The sequence below is a fragment of the Chrysemys picta genome, chromosome 4, assembly GCF_011386835.1.
Source record: "Chrysemys picta bellii isolate R12L10 chromosome 4, ASM1138683v2, whole genome shotgun sequence".
Taxonomy (NCBI): domain Eukaryota; kingdom Metazoa; phylum Chordata; order Testudines; family Emydidae; genus Chrysemys; species Chrysemys picta.
This window is the reverse complement of record NC_088794.1, coordinates 54,172,541-54,191,255: the sequence shown is the minus strand read 5'-3', so window position 1 is coordinate 54,191,255 and position 18,715 is coordinate 54,172,541. Positions and strand designations below refer to the sequence as shown.

General features: G+C 47.5%; 2 protein-coding genes across 3 annotated transcripts in view; one reads left to right on the top strand and one right to left on the bottom strand.

Annotated features, from left to right (window-relative positions):
* Window positions 1-17,249, top strand: part of TNNT2 (troponin T2, cardiac type) — a 96,693-nt gene extending 79,444 nt beyond the window's left edge. Inside the window, exons 17-19 of one of the 2 annotated variants that reach the window (XR_010600523.1) lie at window positions 7,203-7,271; window positions 10,920-11,004; window positions 11,671-17,249. The gene's annotated coding sequence lies outside the window, so the exon portion shown is untranslated. The remainder of the gene's footprint in view (window positions 1-7,202; window positions 7,272-10,919; window positions 11,005-11,670) is intronic. The other variant, XR_010600522.1, reaches the window with a different exon arrangement.
* The window catches only part of PKP1 (plakophilin 1), a 54,329-nt gene continuing 37,402 nt past the window's right edge, over window positions 1,789-18,715 (bottom strand). Inside the window, exons 9-14 of the mRNA XM_008176902.4 lie at window positions 18,517-18,693; window positions 14,065-14,218; window positions 13,163-13,349; window positions 8,058-8,142; window positions 6,815-6,918; window positions 1,789-5,159 (exon numbers count right to left, since the gene is read on the bottom strand). Coding sequence (XP_008175124.2) covers window positions 6,847-6,918; window positions 8,058-8,142; window positions 13,163-13,349; window positions 14,065-14,218; window positions 18,517-18,693 — 675 coding nt within the window. The 3' untranslated portion in view covers window positions 1,789-5,159; window positions 6,815-6,846. The remainder of the gene's footprint in view (window positions 5,160-6,814; window positions 6,919-8,057; window positions 8,143-13,162; window positions 13,350-14,064; window positions 14,219-18,516; window positions 18,694-18,715) is intronic.

Sequence of the window (18,715 nt, the reverse complement as noted above, 5' to 3'; positions counted from 1 at the left end):
GGCAAAAATCTGTCTGGGGATTGGTCCTGCTTTGAGCAGAGGATTGGACTAGATGACCTCTTGAGGTCCCTTCCAACCCTGATATTCTATGAATCTATCTTCAATGAGAGAAAATACAGCCTAGGACAGGGCTCTGTAATCCAGCAGAGAAAGCCAGAACAGGAACCCATAGCTGGAAGTCAGTCAGACAAATTCAAATTAGAAATTAAGCACAAATTTTGAACAGTGAGATTAATTATTGGAACAAACTACCAAGGGATTGGATGCCTTTCTGGAAGCTATACTTTAGACCACAAGGTCTGCTGTAGCCAAACGTAAGTTATTGGGCTTAATGCCGGTGTAACAGGGTGAAAGGTAATTTCCTGTGATATGCAGGAGGACACAGTGATCTAATGGTCACTTCATGTATGAATCAATGCAGGATCAGACCCTATTCAATGCAATAACTGAACAATGAACTTTGTGGATACCAACTTAGTACCTGTTTGTGGGGTCTGTGTGGTGAGGAATGTAACCGGATAAGCCATGTTTGATTGGCCAAATATTGCACATACAGTGTGAGGAATTGAACCCAACTGAAACCGAGAACGGCAATAGTCCTCCCAGTTTAGTCTTTTGCTTCAGAGGTCCTGAGCTCTGACTTTGCGGGAGCTACTTGTGCTCAACACATCTGAAATTCTGGCCATTAAAGATATATAATGTGTGGGGTTCACCAAGTGAGGGTGCAGCTTGCTCATCTAACATGAAAGAAGAATTACTAGGAGTGCCCAGTACTCCCGGTTGGGGAAATGAGGCCTCCGGAAGCCCTGTACAAAAGCAGCTGGCGACTTAAGATTTGAGTCTTTGTAGCTAGTGTTCTCCATGTATAGTCCACCCCGCAGTTTGCTCTCCATATCCCAGCTGTCATCTTCCTCCTAAGTCCCTCACCCTGTGCATCTACACCAACGCAGCCAAGAACTGGACAAAGCGTGGAACTGAACTATAATTACTGTCAATTGAGGTGATCCCGTCCCCTACTAATTCCATATACAAACGTGTAGACATGGTCCAAAAATGCATTCCAGTTTTAATCAAGCTGGTCCCTCATGTCCTATCCTACTCCTCTAGCTGTAGCTATCTCTGATGCTTCAGAGGCAGGTGGGGGGAGAGGCATTCAGAACAATACATGGGGCAGAGGCATTCCTTCCTGACTGCTGCAGCATAAGATTTGGGAACATAAACTATAGGACTAGAGGGGAGCCCCATGGGCCACTGAGCCACAGCCCCCACCATCACAGGAACCTTGTCATAGCATTCCGCTTGTAAATGTGTCAAGATCTTATCTTACAACTAGTTAGGTTGGTTGTCCCCACTCCTCCTAGCCTGACTCCTCTGATGACTAGAAGCCTTCTACTCATTTCCAGCCTAAATCAATGCCTGGCCTGTAACATCTTGTGCAAAAGTGTCCTTTATCTTAAATAGCTCTTCTCCCTCACTGGTGTTTACTTTCTAAATACATTGGGGGGTAATCTGAACACCTCTCAGACCACATTTTGCTAGGCCGAACAAGCCAAGCTTTTTTCAGTCCCCTCTCTGAGGATCAGTTTTCCATTCTCCTGATCACCCTAGCAGCCCTTTCCTGCACCTGGTCCAGTGATTTCATCTTTCTTGAACACGGGGGGGAGACCCATGTTGTGCACAATAATCCAGGTGAGGAGGTCTGACCAGTTTCAAATGGGCGTTTTACTCTTCAGTAGTTCCAATGGCAGGGAAAGCAAAACCACCACCCTCCAGAGAGAAAAGTTCAAAGACATTTCAGCCATTTTTATTGGATTTCAGATTTTTCTAGTGAAGCAAGTACATATGGTGCAGCTAAAACAACAGACATTATTCTCACATCTCTACAGCATAGACCATACAGCTATGGATGTTACAAAGACAGATGATGATCTGACACTTCCCTTTACTAGGAATTTAAAATACATAAAACAAAGCACATGTGGGGACCCTCCCCCAAAAGCTCACCTCAGCCTAAATTAAGGGAGTTATTTACATGACTAGTGTCCTCTGGAAATACCAGGCCCTAACGTGTGGCAGGGCCAGCATTGGTGCTGGGTATGTTCCCTCCCTCGTAAGTCTCTATTCCCCTCCCACCCACCCACTACAAACAAGAGAACATGCTATGTACACTGGGCCTGTTCTCATTAGTATTGCTTTGGGGGTATGCTAAGCCCAATTTTGGCATTCAACCACCAACAAACAAAAAATCCTTGGCTCAAAATATACTTAGAATGTGGGGGGGAGAATATACTGTCGAGGAGGATGTCACAGTTAAAGATATGCATTTACGAAACAGCGTCTCTCTAAACAGTACAGCGTTACTACTGGGAAGTGAGAGTTATGCCCTTACCACGTGTCAGGTGTTTTGCTGAACTCTGTTCTTCTCTGGCAAATAAATGCTTTGGGGGACACACCCAGCCAATTGGTTGCAGTGACCTCTGTTATCCCAGTGGGCCTGATTTTCCTTACAATCGTTTTATACCAGCATCGTTCCATTGACTTCAGTAGAGTTACCCCAGATTCACACCATGGTGAGCAGGGAGAATACGGTCTAATATCACCCATTTTTACCGGGAATAGTAGCTGTAAAATAGCTCTGGGAGCACAGAGATGGCTGATAATGTGTGATTTGCCATATCAGATTAATGGGCTTTCTTATGTGAGTCAGTAACTAACCCCACACTAAAGGGACAATGTTTTTGAAGCTATCTGTTAGTTTTAGATAAAACTCTCTACTGAAGTAATGGAATTTATACCAGGTATGGATCTGACCCTTTGAGTTTAGTAATTACTATAAAGGCGATAGGATTTTATTAAAGTAACCAATTACAGCTATTTGTGCCTTAACTAAAGTGATATACTACATTCTGCTACTCTACAACTGACAGTGGTGGTGCCTTAAAATAAAGGCACCGTATGTCAATGAACTGCAAAATTACACTGGGATTCCCTCAGTCTGCCATTGATGCATTTAACAGGTCAGCAGGATGTCCCTATTAACTTTACAGCTATGGACATTCAGCTCCAGAATTTCAAAGGAGTGTGCCCCATTTACACGCGCAACTGCATGCACAAACTGTAAGCGTACAATTGTTCAGATTGTGCCTACAACCACCAGTAATGAGAAATGTGATGCCTGCCAAAAATATGCACAATGCACTTTAAAACCAAAAAGATATCTTGCACAAGCAAAGTTTGCTGTTCTCCTAAGAACATTTTGAACCACATAAATGGATGGTTACATATTTGAAAGGTATGATGGCATCATGTCCCTGGGCCAAATTCCCTCTTGAGACTGGGACTATGATTTTGTTTAGCCTACAAAGTTCACAAATCCACCCCAGGGAGGCTTTATTCTCCATCTGTTTCACTTGGCTGACATCCTTGCATAGAAAGTTCAGAAATAAACATGTGTGGGTATAGGCAAAGAGATGTTGCTCATCAAGGTGCAAAGGGTTAAAAATACCTTTTGCATCCCAAGTGAAAAATCAACTGGCTAAGAGTTTCTACTCTACCATTTCCTTCTTGCCTTTTTACCCTGGCTGGAGACCTGCCTCTCCATTGTACTCCAAAAGGGTGCAAGTTCTGCCCCTTTGCTCAGACCTAGAGAATAGGCATAGCAGGACCAACCTAAACTTGGTGAGCCAGATCCCCGCTGCGGTAAACTGACAAAACTTCACTGCCGATAACAGAGCTATGCTGCATTGCCCCAGCTGCGGAGCTGACCCTAGACTTTTGCCTCCCAACAAAACACTTGCATTATTTTCCTTCTCTCACTCACTTCCTTAATGATTTCTTTCCAGGAGCTCCAGCGAGCCGTGGAATCTGTAGAATGACTTGCTTGTGCTAAACAAACAGGACACCTAGGACAGGCCTTCTGCAAATGTATTCCATTGAACCTAAACCTTTCCCCAAACAACACATGTTCGCTCAACAGCACTGGAGATAGTGTGGACTTTTTCAAAAGAGCAAGACAGAGCCATCGGTTTCATCCTGTTAATGTCATAGAAGAAACGATTGATTAAGAATAAATTTAGGTCTTTTCTACCACATACAGGATGAACTGGATAGCATCTGGGACCAGAAAGTATTCCAGACTGTCCTTCCTTAAAGAGCTCTCTTTAACGTCTTTAACCACTCAACTACTACTAGTTTATGTTGGTTTCTACCAACAGTGATAAAACAGCTGTTTTTCTTTGCCTTTTATCCCCATTTTGTGTGCACAATGGCCCTGGGAAACAATGTCATGTCCCTTTGTCGAGCTGAGCCTATCTAATGCCAAGCTTTGCCAGTTACAGCATTATTAGGAAAGCAATGGCGGTATTTAGTAAGATACGTGTCTTTTATGTTTGCTGTGGTGTCTTAAATGGTTTGCAGCCTCAGCAGCTTCCATGCAGTAACGTACAGCTTATGAGAAGATTTTCCGAGGCCCTGCTTCCAGTGATATTTCTCAGACATGAATTTGCTTCTTGAGATTTAGAAACCATGTAACCTATGAGAGAAAATACTTATCTCTGAATATGAAAGCTGACTTGACAAAGAGTCGAAAGCAGAAAGAAGCCCATGTCCACCAAGTTTAGAAATAACCAGCCATCTAAAACATTATGGTTTGTATCTGTCTACAGTGGCCATCTACAATGGAATAAACACATAGCATATAGTTAGTAGTTTTACACATTTGCATAAGAATGGGTTGTGACATGGGTTGGTACAGTTGTGTTTAGTGCATATATACATACACACATCTATATGGTGGGATTTTCGTAAGTGCCTAAGGGGGTGAAGGTGCACCACGCCCATTGGCTTTCAGTAATAATTGCGGGATTAACTGTTTTAGGGATCTCTTTGGAAAATCCCACCGTGTGTGTGTGTCTGTGTGTCTAAACACACACACACAATTTGAAAAAAAGAGTTATAGACATCAGAAAACTTTAAAGTCAAATTCCTCCTCCCGCCGCCCTCCCCCCAAAACGCTTTCAAATATCTGTATCAACCACACAAAAAATGTTATATTTAGTTTGCTTTACAGTTGGATTAACTCTATAAACACTGTATATCTGTAATGTCCTAACTAATCCCTTGAGGATTAAGTCATTCCAGACACGAACCAACGACAAACTCTGCAAGGGAAAAACAAACAAACACCTTGATTACTCATTTCAAAATGTCTTTTTCACATTCAGAAATGTCCTCATCCTTTGACTCGCTGTAATCCCCACATCCTTTCCCTGTGCTGTTCCCCTCCCCTCCCTGAATCTGTGGTAAAGTTACAAGAAACTATCAGACCATGATTCTCAGCAGAGATGGTCAAGTTATACAGCTGAAATTCACCCCTGTGCAGGGGGACTTGATTCCATCATTTTTGCCCCACCACAGAGACGTTTTGGGGACCCCACATTGTTTGATCACACAGGATATACCGCAGAAGGGGGCGAATTACTAATTTTGGATGCCCCAATTTCTGGGGTGCCCAAACTCCAGATGTGAAAGGCTTGATGTGTTAGAGATGCTGAGCAGCTCTGGTTCACTTCAGTTGGAGTTATGGGCAATCAGCACCTCTGAAAACCAGGTTCTCCCAGTGGCATGTGATTGTGCATTTGCATCCAAAATGGCATCTTCCCCACAGCATGACATCACGCACACAATGCGTGTGAGGCCACGCTGTGCAGAGGATGTCATTTTGTCCTACAAAATGGTGTCCTCTTTGTGGTGTGACCTCACAGATGGTGAATGCAGAAGATGTCATTTTGTTGGCATGATTGGGGACTGGACAGAATCATCCCATGGGCACAGCCGGTCCTGGGGCATGCAATACATGCTTTGCATAAAATGACAGCATGCCACTGGGCCCTACGTCTCAGGTTGCTTGACCAAAAATTGAAGCAATGAATTTTAGTGAGTACTTCAAAATCCTGGTAGCCTTAACCTCTCAGCCTTGGCTTCCCTAGCTGGAATATGCAGAACCTAGTACACTGCTTAGCTATCTCAATGGGCTTTTCTGAGGACTAATGAGGCTCATAAAGTGCCTAGAAGCTGTTAAGTGCCATATTAAATTTGGGAATCATTCCATGCTAATCACTATGTCTGATTAATGTGACTAGTGGTTCAAGAACTGACATGTTCTTGGAGACGGCTGAAACAGAAGCTGCATTGCCCAATAATTGCATTCTGCAAATGATGTTGAACAGTTCATATTCTAGCTTGGAAAAAAGGGTCAAAGCCACTGAAGGGCTGTCCTGGTTGTAGACAGGAGGTTTCATAGTCACATCACATGCTCTGTTCAATGTGCTAGGCCCTGTCCTACCAACCTCATCTGTGTAGCTGTTACACCATGTGAGTCGGAAGGAAATGACTTCTCTACATCTTAGACCAATGAGGCAATTTCTGCATTAGAAGCAGCAAGAGTTGATTATTGGAATTTTTTCCTCCCCTATTGAAAATTTTGACTGTTTACTGAAAAACCAAAAACTGGAAATTTTTGTTGGCCTAAAACTAAATTTTTGGTCAAAAAGGTTTTCAATGGTCAAAAGTTTCTTTAAAAAGCACTTTTAGTGAAAAATGTCACTGACTCAAACATACCCACTCGTTTTCTGGTGAAACAGGATTTTCATGGAATATTTGCAATTGGCCCTAGAAACAGCCTCACATGCTTACTAAATGTAAGTGAACAAAGCAGCATTTACATTACATGACATGACTGCTGCTGGTGTCAAGGCACCATCTTGTTTGTCCTTGAACACCATGTTTTTTCCAGGAGTGACAATCCCCTTCTCACCTGCAGGCTGAACCTGTGCTGAAGGTCTCTTCTTAGAATCTGGAAGACAAGGTCCTGAAAGCGCTCCCGGTTAAGGATCCCAACATGTTCTTATCGAATCCTTGCTGCAGAATGAGATGTGGAAGTTATTGGAAGGCAGTTAATGCAGATAACTTGCAAATCAATAATTATCTAATGTCATCACCCATGAGTCAAATTCCTCTGTCCTACCTCAAAGACCACCCGCATCCAGCAAGTAGGCTGCGTGCACTCACTATGTCCTTTGCAGAAACGTTAATGTTGCATGCACCTTGTGCAATCTTTTGCCTGCACAAAGCATGCAATGTGTATGCAAACAGTCATAGTTATTGAGGGAATGAATCTTTCCTGCATTGTCTTCCCTCTATAGGTAGCAGGACCTCAACCCGCCTTGCTGAGGAAATATCATTGCCTATACTGGAAAGACAGTAAGGATCAGGTATGTACGATGCACATTTGTGCAAGGACCATGTGTAAAATATGCTAGAGTGACTCTGTCTAGTCAAATTGGAGGTGGAAGTGATGTCTTAAGGAGGGCTGCCATAAGGTTAAAAACAGAAAAAAACCCTCACCATCAACCTTTGTGTGGATTTGAGGCCCACAAGTTGCACCCATTTTCCACACACTGCCCCTTCCCCTCAGTCAATCCTTTTACTCCAACAGCAGTTGGCTTTCCATGGTGTGGGGAGGAGAACCCCAGTTTGGTGAAAGAAACCAGTCTGGAGCAAAGAGCTAGTTCTGACTCTGCAGCTTTGGGGATTCTGCTGGGGAAGGAGAGGGGACCTGACAAATGCTGGCTGCTTCTCTTGTTGTTCTAACGGATTATTCTGTCCCTGAAGTAGGGGAGGTGACCACAGGGCAGGTCTGGGGACAAAAGAGGAAGTGTGGGAATAGAGAAAAAGAACCGTTGTTGGGGGCTGTCGCAATCACTTCTCCTCTAGCCACACAAGCTAGGGACTCCGTGGAGCTGCTTCTTCCACTCGCGCTGGCTTTGCACCAGGGGATCTGCATGGGCCTCAATGGAGTTATTTACACTAGTGTAAACGAGAGGCGAATGGGGCTCGTATGTTGGTGGGCAGCTCTAAGGGCACCTTAAAGCCCCAGCTTTTCTCGTAGACGCTGGCAATATTCAACACTGACTTACATCCCTCGCAAATTCATTGACCTCAGTGGGTGAATCCAGTTAGCTGAGAATCAGGACAAGGCTAACACTTAGCTTTCTCACCTGTTTGAGAATGCCCTGGAGCTCCCTGTGTGACCACAGATCACCCAGCAGGAGGCGAGCGGCTTCAGCTGCTTTTGGACAGGAGCTGGAAGGATGAAAGAAATCCAGTGAATCTTAGCTGGCCACAGCCCACCAATGCCCCTCTCAGCATGGTGTGAACCAGCTCCACTATTGCAGAGGGTTGGCCAGCCACAATGGAGATCATTCAACTACATGCTCACAGGTTGCCTTGAAGACATCATTTGGGCAAATGCCAAGGAGGGACGGGGATTTCTGGATGGTCCAAAGGGGAGTAACTCAGAGGAATGGGAGGAAGCTGAGCTAAAGAGACACTTCTGAACTGTCGAATCTAAACAGCTGCAAGATAGGAGGGAAATGGCATAAGCGCCATTATGGGACTCCTTTGGAACTAGATAGCACAGATCACTCAGTAATACAATATAAGGAACAACCTCGCGCTGCTTCGTGGGGACAGCTGAGATGTGACTTAGAAGAAATAATAACAATACAGGTTGAACCTCTCTGGTCCGGCACCATCCGTGGTCCAGCATGATTTTATTTGGGTTTTTTTATGCTTTATCTACTTATTGCCTTGTGCAATACTAGGGTTACCATATTCAAACATTTAAAAAAGAGGACACTCCATGGGGTCCCAGTCCCGCCCCTGGCCCCACCCCAACTCTGCCCTTCCCCGCCCCTGCCCCCGGCCCCACCCCAACTCTGCCCTTCCCCGCCCCTGCCCCCGGCCCCGCCCCAACCCCATCCCTTCCCCGCCCCATTCCAACCCCTTCCCCAAAGTCCCTGCCCCAACTCTGCCCCCTCCTCTGAGCACCCTGCATTCCCCCATCTCCCTCCCGCTCTGATCTTAGTTGGGGGTTGCTAAGTGCTTCCCTGCTCCCCGCCCGCCCCTGCAGCCTCTGTGCCCCCTGCTCCCCACTGGCCCTGCAGCCCCTGCACCCCCCACCCCTGCAGCCTCTATGCCCTTGCCTGCCCTGCTCCTCCTCGCCCTGCAGCCTCTGCACACACCCCGCCCCTGCAGCCTCTGTGCCCCCTGCTCCCCACTGGCCCTGCAGCCCCTGTAACCCTCCACCCCTGCAGCCTCTGCGCCCCCCGCCTGCCCCTGCACCCCCCTGCCCCTGCAGCCTCTATGCCCCTGCCCGCCCTGCTCCTCCTCGCCCTGCAGCCCCTGCAACCCCCCGCCCCTGCAGCCTCTGCGCCCCCATCTGCCCTGCCCCTGCAGCCTCTATGCCCCTGCCTGCCCTGCTCCTCCTCGCCCTGCAGCCTCTGCACCCCCCGGCCTGCCCTGCTCCCCCGCTCCCCCGGCAGCCTCTGCCTGGCAGGGGCTTCGGATGCTCAGCGGCAACCGGGGCAGTGCGGGTCCCTGCAGCCCCGGCACACGCTGCACTCCCCACCCAGCAGCCTCCTTCCTGCCGCGCGGGGTGACAGGGCCGCAGGAAGGGTCCCCCAGTGGCCAGGGAGTCCCCACCTGCGAGGGAAGCCCGAGCCACTGGCTGGGCCCGGCCTCCCCATGGTCCTGTGGGTTCAGCTGGGGCGCGCAGTCCACCCGGCCTCCGGGGGCAGCAGCAGCCCCTTCGCCGCCTTCTGTGGCTGCGCCCCCCCCCTTCCCCCGCCCGAGCTCACTACAATGTAGCCGGGCGGCTGGGCTGCGCTGCGGACCCGACAGGTTGTGCTGGGGCTGGGCGGACCCTGGCTTATGCTGCCTCCCTATTTCCCCGGATATGTCCGGCTTTTTGGCAATTCCCCCCAGACGGGGATTTGAGTACCAAAAAGCCGGACATGTCCGGGGAAATCCGGACGTATGGTAACCCTAGCAATACAGTAAATTTGTGTAATGACACTAACACTTTGTTATGAAGAGAGACAGTAATTCTGGGCTAGGCAGCGTTGCAAGCGGTGTTCCGTTTATTCGCCTCGGTGAGATCCAAATAAAAAGGGACCCGCTCGCTACAATATTGACCTCCCGTGGTTCGGCAAATTCTCTGGTTCGGCACCGGTCAGGTCCCAAGGGTGCTGGACCTGTACTTGTACCACCCCTGAAATCCTTACTCAGCAAAAATTAATGGGAGTTTGCCCAAGTAACAACTTTGTGAACAAGACTCAGGCCTTCAGGCATTTGCTGCAGGTCTTCCTAAAATTCTGGAACACTTCAGCCCCAGAACTGGATCCAAACTTCACTGCTGGCTCTGATCGTTATAACAGGCCCGATATAAACCCTGACCATCCCAGAGAGTTCTGACCCAGTTCATACTCTGCAACTTGGCCCCAGCTCTAGCCAAAACCTGGACAATGAAGTGCTAGAAAGCAACTCATGCAGGGGCGTGGCCAGCTCTAGGTGTGACGCAGCTGTGTGCACATGGCCACACAAATAGCAGCAGCAGCTGCTGGTCAGACTATGTGAAATGAAGTCAACTGACCATTGGTAAAAACAACTGACCCCTCCAAACACTTTAAAACAGGTGTGAAAATTACAGGCAATGATTTCTGCTGAGAGAGAAGGTCAGTTAATACTAGGGCCGATGTTTAAAGTGGATGGATTTTTGACTCTGGAAATCTTTCGGCCTGTGACAAACTGGAGGCTCTACCCAGTTAATCCCCAAAGGAATGCTGCAAACCTGTAGCAGATTAAGGGTCTGATCCAATTCCTAATGAAGCTTTCTATTGACTAGTGGAAAGCTGGATTGGTCCTTATTCACCAGAGGTTGCAACAGTCCCTGGGAGGTGGGAGATTCCTGTTCCGGTCCTTGTGCAGAGGAGGGATTGGAACTGGAACTGGGATCTCCCACAGCTTGGGCAGGTAGCCAGGCACAGGGGACAGAAAAGTGATTGGCATTTTATTAAAAGGGCCCAGAGATGGAGGATCCCTGTTCAAAATCCTTTCCCTCAGCAGGCACAAAGGGGAGTTGACCAAGGAGATCCAGCATCCCAGGTGAGCACCCTAACCACTATACTATAGACACGGCTGGCTCCAGGCACCAACGAAAGAAGCAGGTGCTTGGGGCGGCCAATACAAAGGGGCGGCACTCAGTCCGCTACTAGGGCAGCACATCCGGGTCTTCGGCGGCAGGTCCCTCAGTCCCTCTCTTCCTCTTTGAGCTGCTGCCGAAGAGGAAGAGAGGGAGTGAAGGACCCGCCACCGAAGAATGGAGTGGCACGACTGAGCTGCAGCCGAAGTGCTGCCGATTGGCTTTTTTTTTTCCCCCGCCGCTTGGGGCAGCAGAAAACCTGGAGCTGGCCCTGACTATAGAGGGGTTCACATGCTTAGCCCAATCAATGGTTAATTAGAATGGAACAGCTTCAACAGGACAGCCTGCGAGCGCTTGCTGTTTCAATCACTTCTCCGCAGGCCCACGCAAGACCTGAACTCAAGTCTCTAACACCGTAGGGACTTACCCTAGCAAATGGGCTACAGAGGACTTCTAAGGCTTAGGCCCAATTAATAGTTAGTTAAAGTGGAACAGTGTCAACAGAAAAGCCAGAGAAGAGCATTATACAAGCTCTAGCAGGTAATGGTGCAGTGCTTGGGTGCTGCTCATGAAGTCTGCCCGCCCATTCTGCGCTTCCCGTCACTTTTCTCTGTGTGCCTTCTCCACAGCTCCAAATGCTTCTCTGACTGTCTGAGCTTTCTCCAAAACGAGTCTCATCTCATCTTCTGGGAGAACCTCATTGCTCCTGCAGGCGCCAAGTGCCAGCCAGTTCAAGCAATTCTCTGCCTCGTTTATAAGTTTGTGGATTCTACTGCCATGGTTATATGCTTTCCTCAGAGCCTGGCTGATGACTGAAGTACCAAGTGGATGGTGCACTGGACTGTGACTCAGGAGACCTGGGTTTGATTCCTGACTCTAGCATTAGCCTGCAGGTTGACCTTGCCTCAGTTTCCCCACCTGTAAAATTAGGATAATGCTCCTGGCTTTCTTTATCAAGCACTTTCTATGAGTATCGTTAATAATAACAATAATGCTGGGAACCCAGAGCTATAGCACCTGATTGAATAAGAGGTACATGGGATTCATAACAACATCACTGATATTTAGGGCTGGGATTTTCAATGGAAGTTAGGTGCCCAAATTCCTATTGAATTTCAATGGGATGTAGGTTCCTAACTCCCTTAGGACATGTCTACACTGCAGCTGGGAGGGGTGACTCCCAGCATGGGTAGATAGACTCACACACAAAATAGGTTTCAGAGTAGCAGCCGTGTTAGTCTGTATCCGCAAAAAGAAGAACAGGAGTACTTGTGGCACCTTAGAGACTAACAAATTTATTAGAGCATAAGCTTTAGCAGTGCAGAGGTTGCAGCATGGGCAGTGGCTCAGGCTAGCTTCCAGAGTCCAAACCCACCTGAGCCTTGGATCTGAGCTCAGGTGGCTTGCCTGAGCCGCGGCCCCTGCCACAACATCCACACTGCTAGCATTCGCAGCTCCAGCAGAACTAGTGCGAGTCTGCCTACCAGGGCATAGGCTCCCATGCAAGCCCCAGCCTAGATGTAGAGGGGTCCTCCCTGAGAAGTTACCATCTTGTGGTGACAAATGGGAAGTGCTATCGGAGATTCAGCAGTAATCTCCCATAACAAACATCAGGGTCTTCTCAGCCCCTACAATGTGATAGTACCTGGTGACCGCTGGACCTTTAACAGTGGTCACTGAACAGCATTGCAACAGGGATGCAGTTGTTCTGGGCCCAATGGGCACGTGCACATGTTGGCTGCATAGAATCATAGAATATCAGGGTTGGAAGGGACCTCAGGAGGTCATCTAGTCCAACCCCCTGCTCAAAGCAGGACCAATTCCCAACTAAATCATTCCAGCCAGGGCTTTGTTAAGCCGGGCCTTAAAAACCAGTAAGGATGGAGATTCCACCACCTCCCTAGGTAACCCATTCCAGTGCTTCACCACCCTCCTAGTGAAAAAGTTTTCCCTAATATCCAACCTAAACCTCCCTCACTACAACTTGAGACCATTACTCCTTGTTCTGTCATCTGGTACCATTGAGAACAGTCTAGATCCATCCTCTTTGGAACCCCCTTTCAGGGGGTCTCTTCACATGCTTGCACATGGTCCTCCAGCCTCCTCCTCACCATCACTCACCCATTTCGGCACAGGTTTACTACATTATTTAGCATGCTGCTCGTCAAGTAAGGCTTGGCCATCTGCGGGTTGGACATGATTAGATTCCGCATGGTGTAGCAAGCAGAGGACATGATATCTCCAAAGTTACTGTTGTTCCCGGACTGGAAGGCCAGGAGACGGGACACATCTGGAAGCACCTGGGGAGCTAAAGAGGAGGAACATTCCAATCAGGACTGAAATAAAAACCAGTGCAGATCAATCAGATACTTAGAGTAAGTACTATGCAACAGAAGGGCTGCAGAATCAGGCCCTAAGTGAGGCATTAATAATCACACAATAACCGCTATGGCCTAGATCTCAAAGGTATCTATGTGCCTAATTCAGCAGGAGTTACACACCTAAATACCTTTGAGGATCTGGTCCTATTTGATCTAAGCAATAACGATGAACATGGCTTGGTGTCACAAGCGGTGAGGCTCGGGAAACAGTATACACCACCCCAAGAAGCCAAGTCCAACCCAACCAGGGGAAACACTCCCTCTCCCAGAAAGAGGCCCAGAGAAACCAGCTGATCTATCTTAGCCATGAAGCATGCCAGGAATCAAGTGAGAGGCCCACTAATGGGGTGAGGTAGCATTTGTTAACCAGACTGCACACTACTCCAAAAGACGTCAGCTGAGGGTTCCTTATGGTGGCTACAGGCCAGGATAAATAGCATCTCTTGGCCAGCGTCACAGCCCTGCTGATCACCAGCCACGGGGAGGGGACGTGTGACATCAGTGCATTTGTTTGGTGAATCTATGTCCGGTGGTGATGCTTGCCACAGTTCAGCTGATGGGTTTACAACAGAAGGTGGGCTTGTGAAAGAAGGGGAGAGGCTAGACAACCCCTCAGAAATGGCCTTTATGGAAGCTCCTTACCCATGGTTTTGTGGAGAATAGGATGCCGGGACATGTTGCTCAGCAAGGAAGCCCCAGATCGGACAACTTCACTGTTACTGGATTGGAGGAGCCGTGCTATACGAGGCAAACCCTTCTCCTTTAAGCCAATCAGCTGGCTCATTGCATTGGACATCTAGGGGACAAATTAGAATTTGTTAGTGACGGCCAACCCATGCAGGCCAGGTGTATTCTATGCAGTATTTCTGGGTATAAATGCTATAGACAGGAAAGTATAGCTAGGTAATACAATAATCATCAATATCATATTGTAGCCTCTTGGATCCAAATCCTCAAAAGGTTTTGAGGTGCCTAACTCCCATTTATTTCAATGAAAATTAGGTGCCTAAACATCTTTGAGGATCTGGGTCTCTCCTATGCATCCTTTTCTGTCCATAAACAACTTATATTAGGGGCTGGAGAGTCAGTTCTCGCCTCAGCCTGGTTGGCCGGGGGGGGGGGCGAGGCGGGGACACAAGGTGGTGAGGTTTATGAGCTTAAATCCTATCAGCATTAATTGGAGGGTTTTGAGTTTCATGCACAAACTGCTCCTCTCCTGCCACCCCTTGCACCCCAGGAGGAACAAACCACTTCTTGTACAGCTAAACGATACTTTTAAAAAGACAGGCGCTTGCATGAAGTTCTGTCCTTGTTTACACTGGTGTAAATCCAGAGTGAATCCATTGGCTTGACGCATGCCCAGCAACTCTGAAAATCAGTCCATTTAGGTAGGTGCCTACATACGGACACAGGAGCCTTGTTTTTTGAATTCTTGGCCTCAGAGACCAACACTGAACAAGCTGCTAAACAATTTTATGATGTTGCCGGACAGCTGCACTCTTTCTTCCAATAGGGGCATGTATTATTGGCACAGGATCTTTTCTCCTCTCGGGTAATCAGCTGCAGTGCTACCACCAGTGCATTCTACTGGGTTGAGATGACAGACAGCTTGATTGCCCTCCCTGAGTGCAGAACAGACATGTGCTGTGTTACTTAGTGGTGCTAACAGGATTGAGGTAAGTATCCCAGGACACTGAGGAGAGAACAGATCCACAAGTCTGTAACCAAAAGGGCTAAAAGATTCCATTCTGCAAACTCCTTGCACGTAAAATTCTGTCGCCTTCAATGGAAGATCTGTCCGAGGAAAGCTTTTAGGATAGGCTTTGCAAATTTCCTTTGCAAGTTTCTCCCTTGCAATGTTGAGCTCATTACATTTCACATTTGCACATGAAAAGATATTCCCATGAAAAAAAAATCATGTACTTCCATGTCATTTATGTGCTGCTTTTCTTTTATGCTCTGCAGTTCATCTCATGGCAAACCTGCACTACTCTAGGAAATTTTGGGAGGGCAAACAGAGATCAATATAAGGAAAAATGCTAGAAATCTTAGGGTACATCTACACTACAGGGAGGAGTCGATTTAAGATATGCAAATTCAGCTACGTGAATAGCGTAGCTGAATTCGACGTATCGCAGCCGACTTACCCCGCTGTGAGGACAGCGGCAAAATCGACTTCTGCGGCTTTCTGTCGACAGCGCTTACTCCCACCTCTGCTGGTGGAGTAAGAGCGTCGATTGGGGGATCGATTGTCGCGTCCCGACGGGACGCGATAAATCGATCCCCGAGAGGTCGATTTCTACCTGCCGATTCAGGCGGGTAGTGTAGACCTAGCCTTAGTTGAAAGGAACATGGATCTAACACACAAGGCATTGTGTGCCTCAGATTTCAGCCAAAAGACTCAGCTTAACAAAATGAAGTTTATTAATTGCATACAAATACCACATTTCAACAAATCTCTATAGAAGAGACCTGGAATCTTCATGGCAGGAAATCTGAGTACGGTGATTGTTCCGGTAATAGAATTCTGAACAGTGCAACACAGTTTAGCATTCCATTCCATCTCCCCCTTTAAGTTCTACATTCCTACCATTCACAAAACTCTACATTTCGGAGTCAGTAACTCACCTCACCAATCTCCCTTTTCCTTTGTTGACCTAAACTACATAACCAATCCCAGCTCGAGCCTGGGATTTTCAAAGGTGTCTAAGGGAATTAGACACCCAGCTCTAAAGGAGGGGGAAAAATTCGTTTTGGGAAGGATTCTGAAAATTGGCTTTATTTCGAATCGGAAATTCTCTGCGAAGGAAAAATCTGAAGAAAAATGGAGTTTCAGGGTAGTAGGAATGTTCATTTCCACAAAACCATTTCTTCTTGAAGCTGACTTTTAAAAAATTTAGTATAATCTAATGTTTTTAAAACTGAAACAAAACGTCATTTCAAAATGAAAAATCAAAACGTTTTGTTCCAAAAAACATCAAGACCAGATGTTTCAACATTGTTTTGGAAGAAAACCACAAAAATAAAGTACTGCCAAAGTTCTAGTGAAATCAACCTGATGTCATAAGCATTTTGATTTAGGCAGAGCTGCATATCCCAGTGACATGTGGTTCCATCAAAGTTTCCCAAACCTGCTCTACCCAACTCCCATTGAAAGTCAAATTCCCGATGCCCTTTGAGGATTCTCACCCCACTGACAAAAGGGATAATTTTCTCAAATTTGAAAGAAATCAAAGCTTTTCATGCCAAAACACTGAGCAGCTAGACACGCAGCAGAAGACTTCCCCTGTGTCATCATCAGGTGGCCTTTGGGTGGGATGCCGTAACACACGACACGTCTCTGTGCTGTGTGTGCATGGGACCCCAGTAACGAGCGAGTGCTGAGAGAATGCAGAATCAGTCAATGCTACACTCGGCTGATGAGGCAACTCATGGTGTTGGAAACCATCACGTGGTCAAGGGACATCTACATAGAACACATCACAGGACATCGGCAATACCAGGAGGGATGAGCTGGAGTGCCGATGAGAAGCGCAGTCAGGAAAGTAACAAATACTTTCCTCGTGGATTTTTATTTTCTAAATGGGCAACCAACCTAATTCTCAATTACTGAGGGACAATCTCCACTCATTGATATATTTTGCTTTCCACAATCAAATCTCTGTACAACTTTTCATGAGTGATGTACCTGAGTATTCGGATTCTAATATCTAAACTGTATTGTTAAATCTATTCACCTAAATTTGGGTTATTGCTGATTATATGCTCTATGTATCATATGACTTGTAAAAAACTAACTTGTATTTGTGAATAATCTAAGCACTATACCCAGTTGTACAGACACTCTTTTCCCAACCTATGTATTACCGTATATACTCGTTCATAAGCCGAATTTTTTTTAGTAAAAAAGGGAAGCATCAGAGAAGGGGGTCAGCTTATGAGCGGGTATAGAGAGGGAGAGGTGGAACACAGCCCGCCCCAACAGAGGGGGCTAGGAGAGGCAGCACAGCCAGCAGAGCCAGAAGGGAAGAGGTGGGGCCAGAGTTTCTCCGCTTCTGGCCACGCTGCTCTCCTCCCAGCCTCTGAAGCTGTGCCCCTTGGCCCCGCGCTCCGGAGCACGCTGGGGCCGCACCTCCCGCCTGCCGGAGCAGTTCTGGCCAAGTCAAAGATGTCCTCCCCTGGCCCGCCCCAGCTAAGATGGGAAGGGATGGGATGGGGAGAGTGTGGGGGTCCCAGGCTAGGGGTGGGGTTATGTGGGGGGTGGTCACAGGGGTTACTCCCCTGACCCCCAGCTTCTCCCCCCAAAACATTTCCCCACCAGTTGCTGTTCTGGCCTGTCAGGGTAAGCAGCTGGCATGCCGGGACACTTTGTTTACTTAGGTTTACCTCCATGCCTGCAGACGCTCAAGGTAAACAAACTGTCTCGGCCCACCAGTGACTTATCCTGATGGCCCGGGAGCCAAAGTTTGCCAACCCCTGAATTATAGGGTCGGCTTATGAATGGGTCATAAAAATTTTCCATTTTTACTTATCCATCTTGGGGGGGTCGGCTTATAAACGAACCGTTATCTATCTAGCCATCTCACTTAAATTAAAATCAACAACGTTCAGGCAAGAACAAGACCAGATATTTACCATGCCCATCCCCTATTTTGCACACACACAGACAGTGTCTTAGGCCCTATCCTTCCTACCTTGGCACACAGACCTCAAAAGGCAATACAACCAGGGTACTTCTGCTGGGTGAAGGCCATGAAGAGTGTGTGCTGTGCAGCTATGCCCATCATTGCTAGTGTGGAGGAAGGTTTGAGGTGTCAGCCCTAGCCAGGGGAGTGTTGAGGGTGTGTCCAGCGGATCTGTGGACTAAATCCTCGGTGCGCTCTGTATCGGATGTGTGCGGGCAATGGCATTAGAGTTTAATGCTGTAGTAGAAACTGTGGAGCAATTCTACCTGTGCTCTGCAGTTTAGAAGAGGTATCTGTCCCCCTGCAGAGCCCATTGGGCTGCATGTGTGTGTGTGTGTGTGTGTGGTGTGTGTGTGTGAGTGAGTGTGTGTGTGAGAGAGAGAGAGAGAGAGAGAGAGAGAGTGCTCACCAGTCCTCTGCTTGCAGTGAGGTTCTGCAGGGCCCCAGCACAGGCCTCTAGGGTGGCATCTTTCTTGCTCTGGTCCATCAGGTTCAGGTATGTGCGGATGGCATCAGAATGGTAGAGCCAGCTGGGCCCTCTGGGTTTGTACTCCTCATCGGGAATGGGTAGAACATACTCATCGTTCTAAGGGGAAGTAAAAGATTGA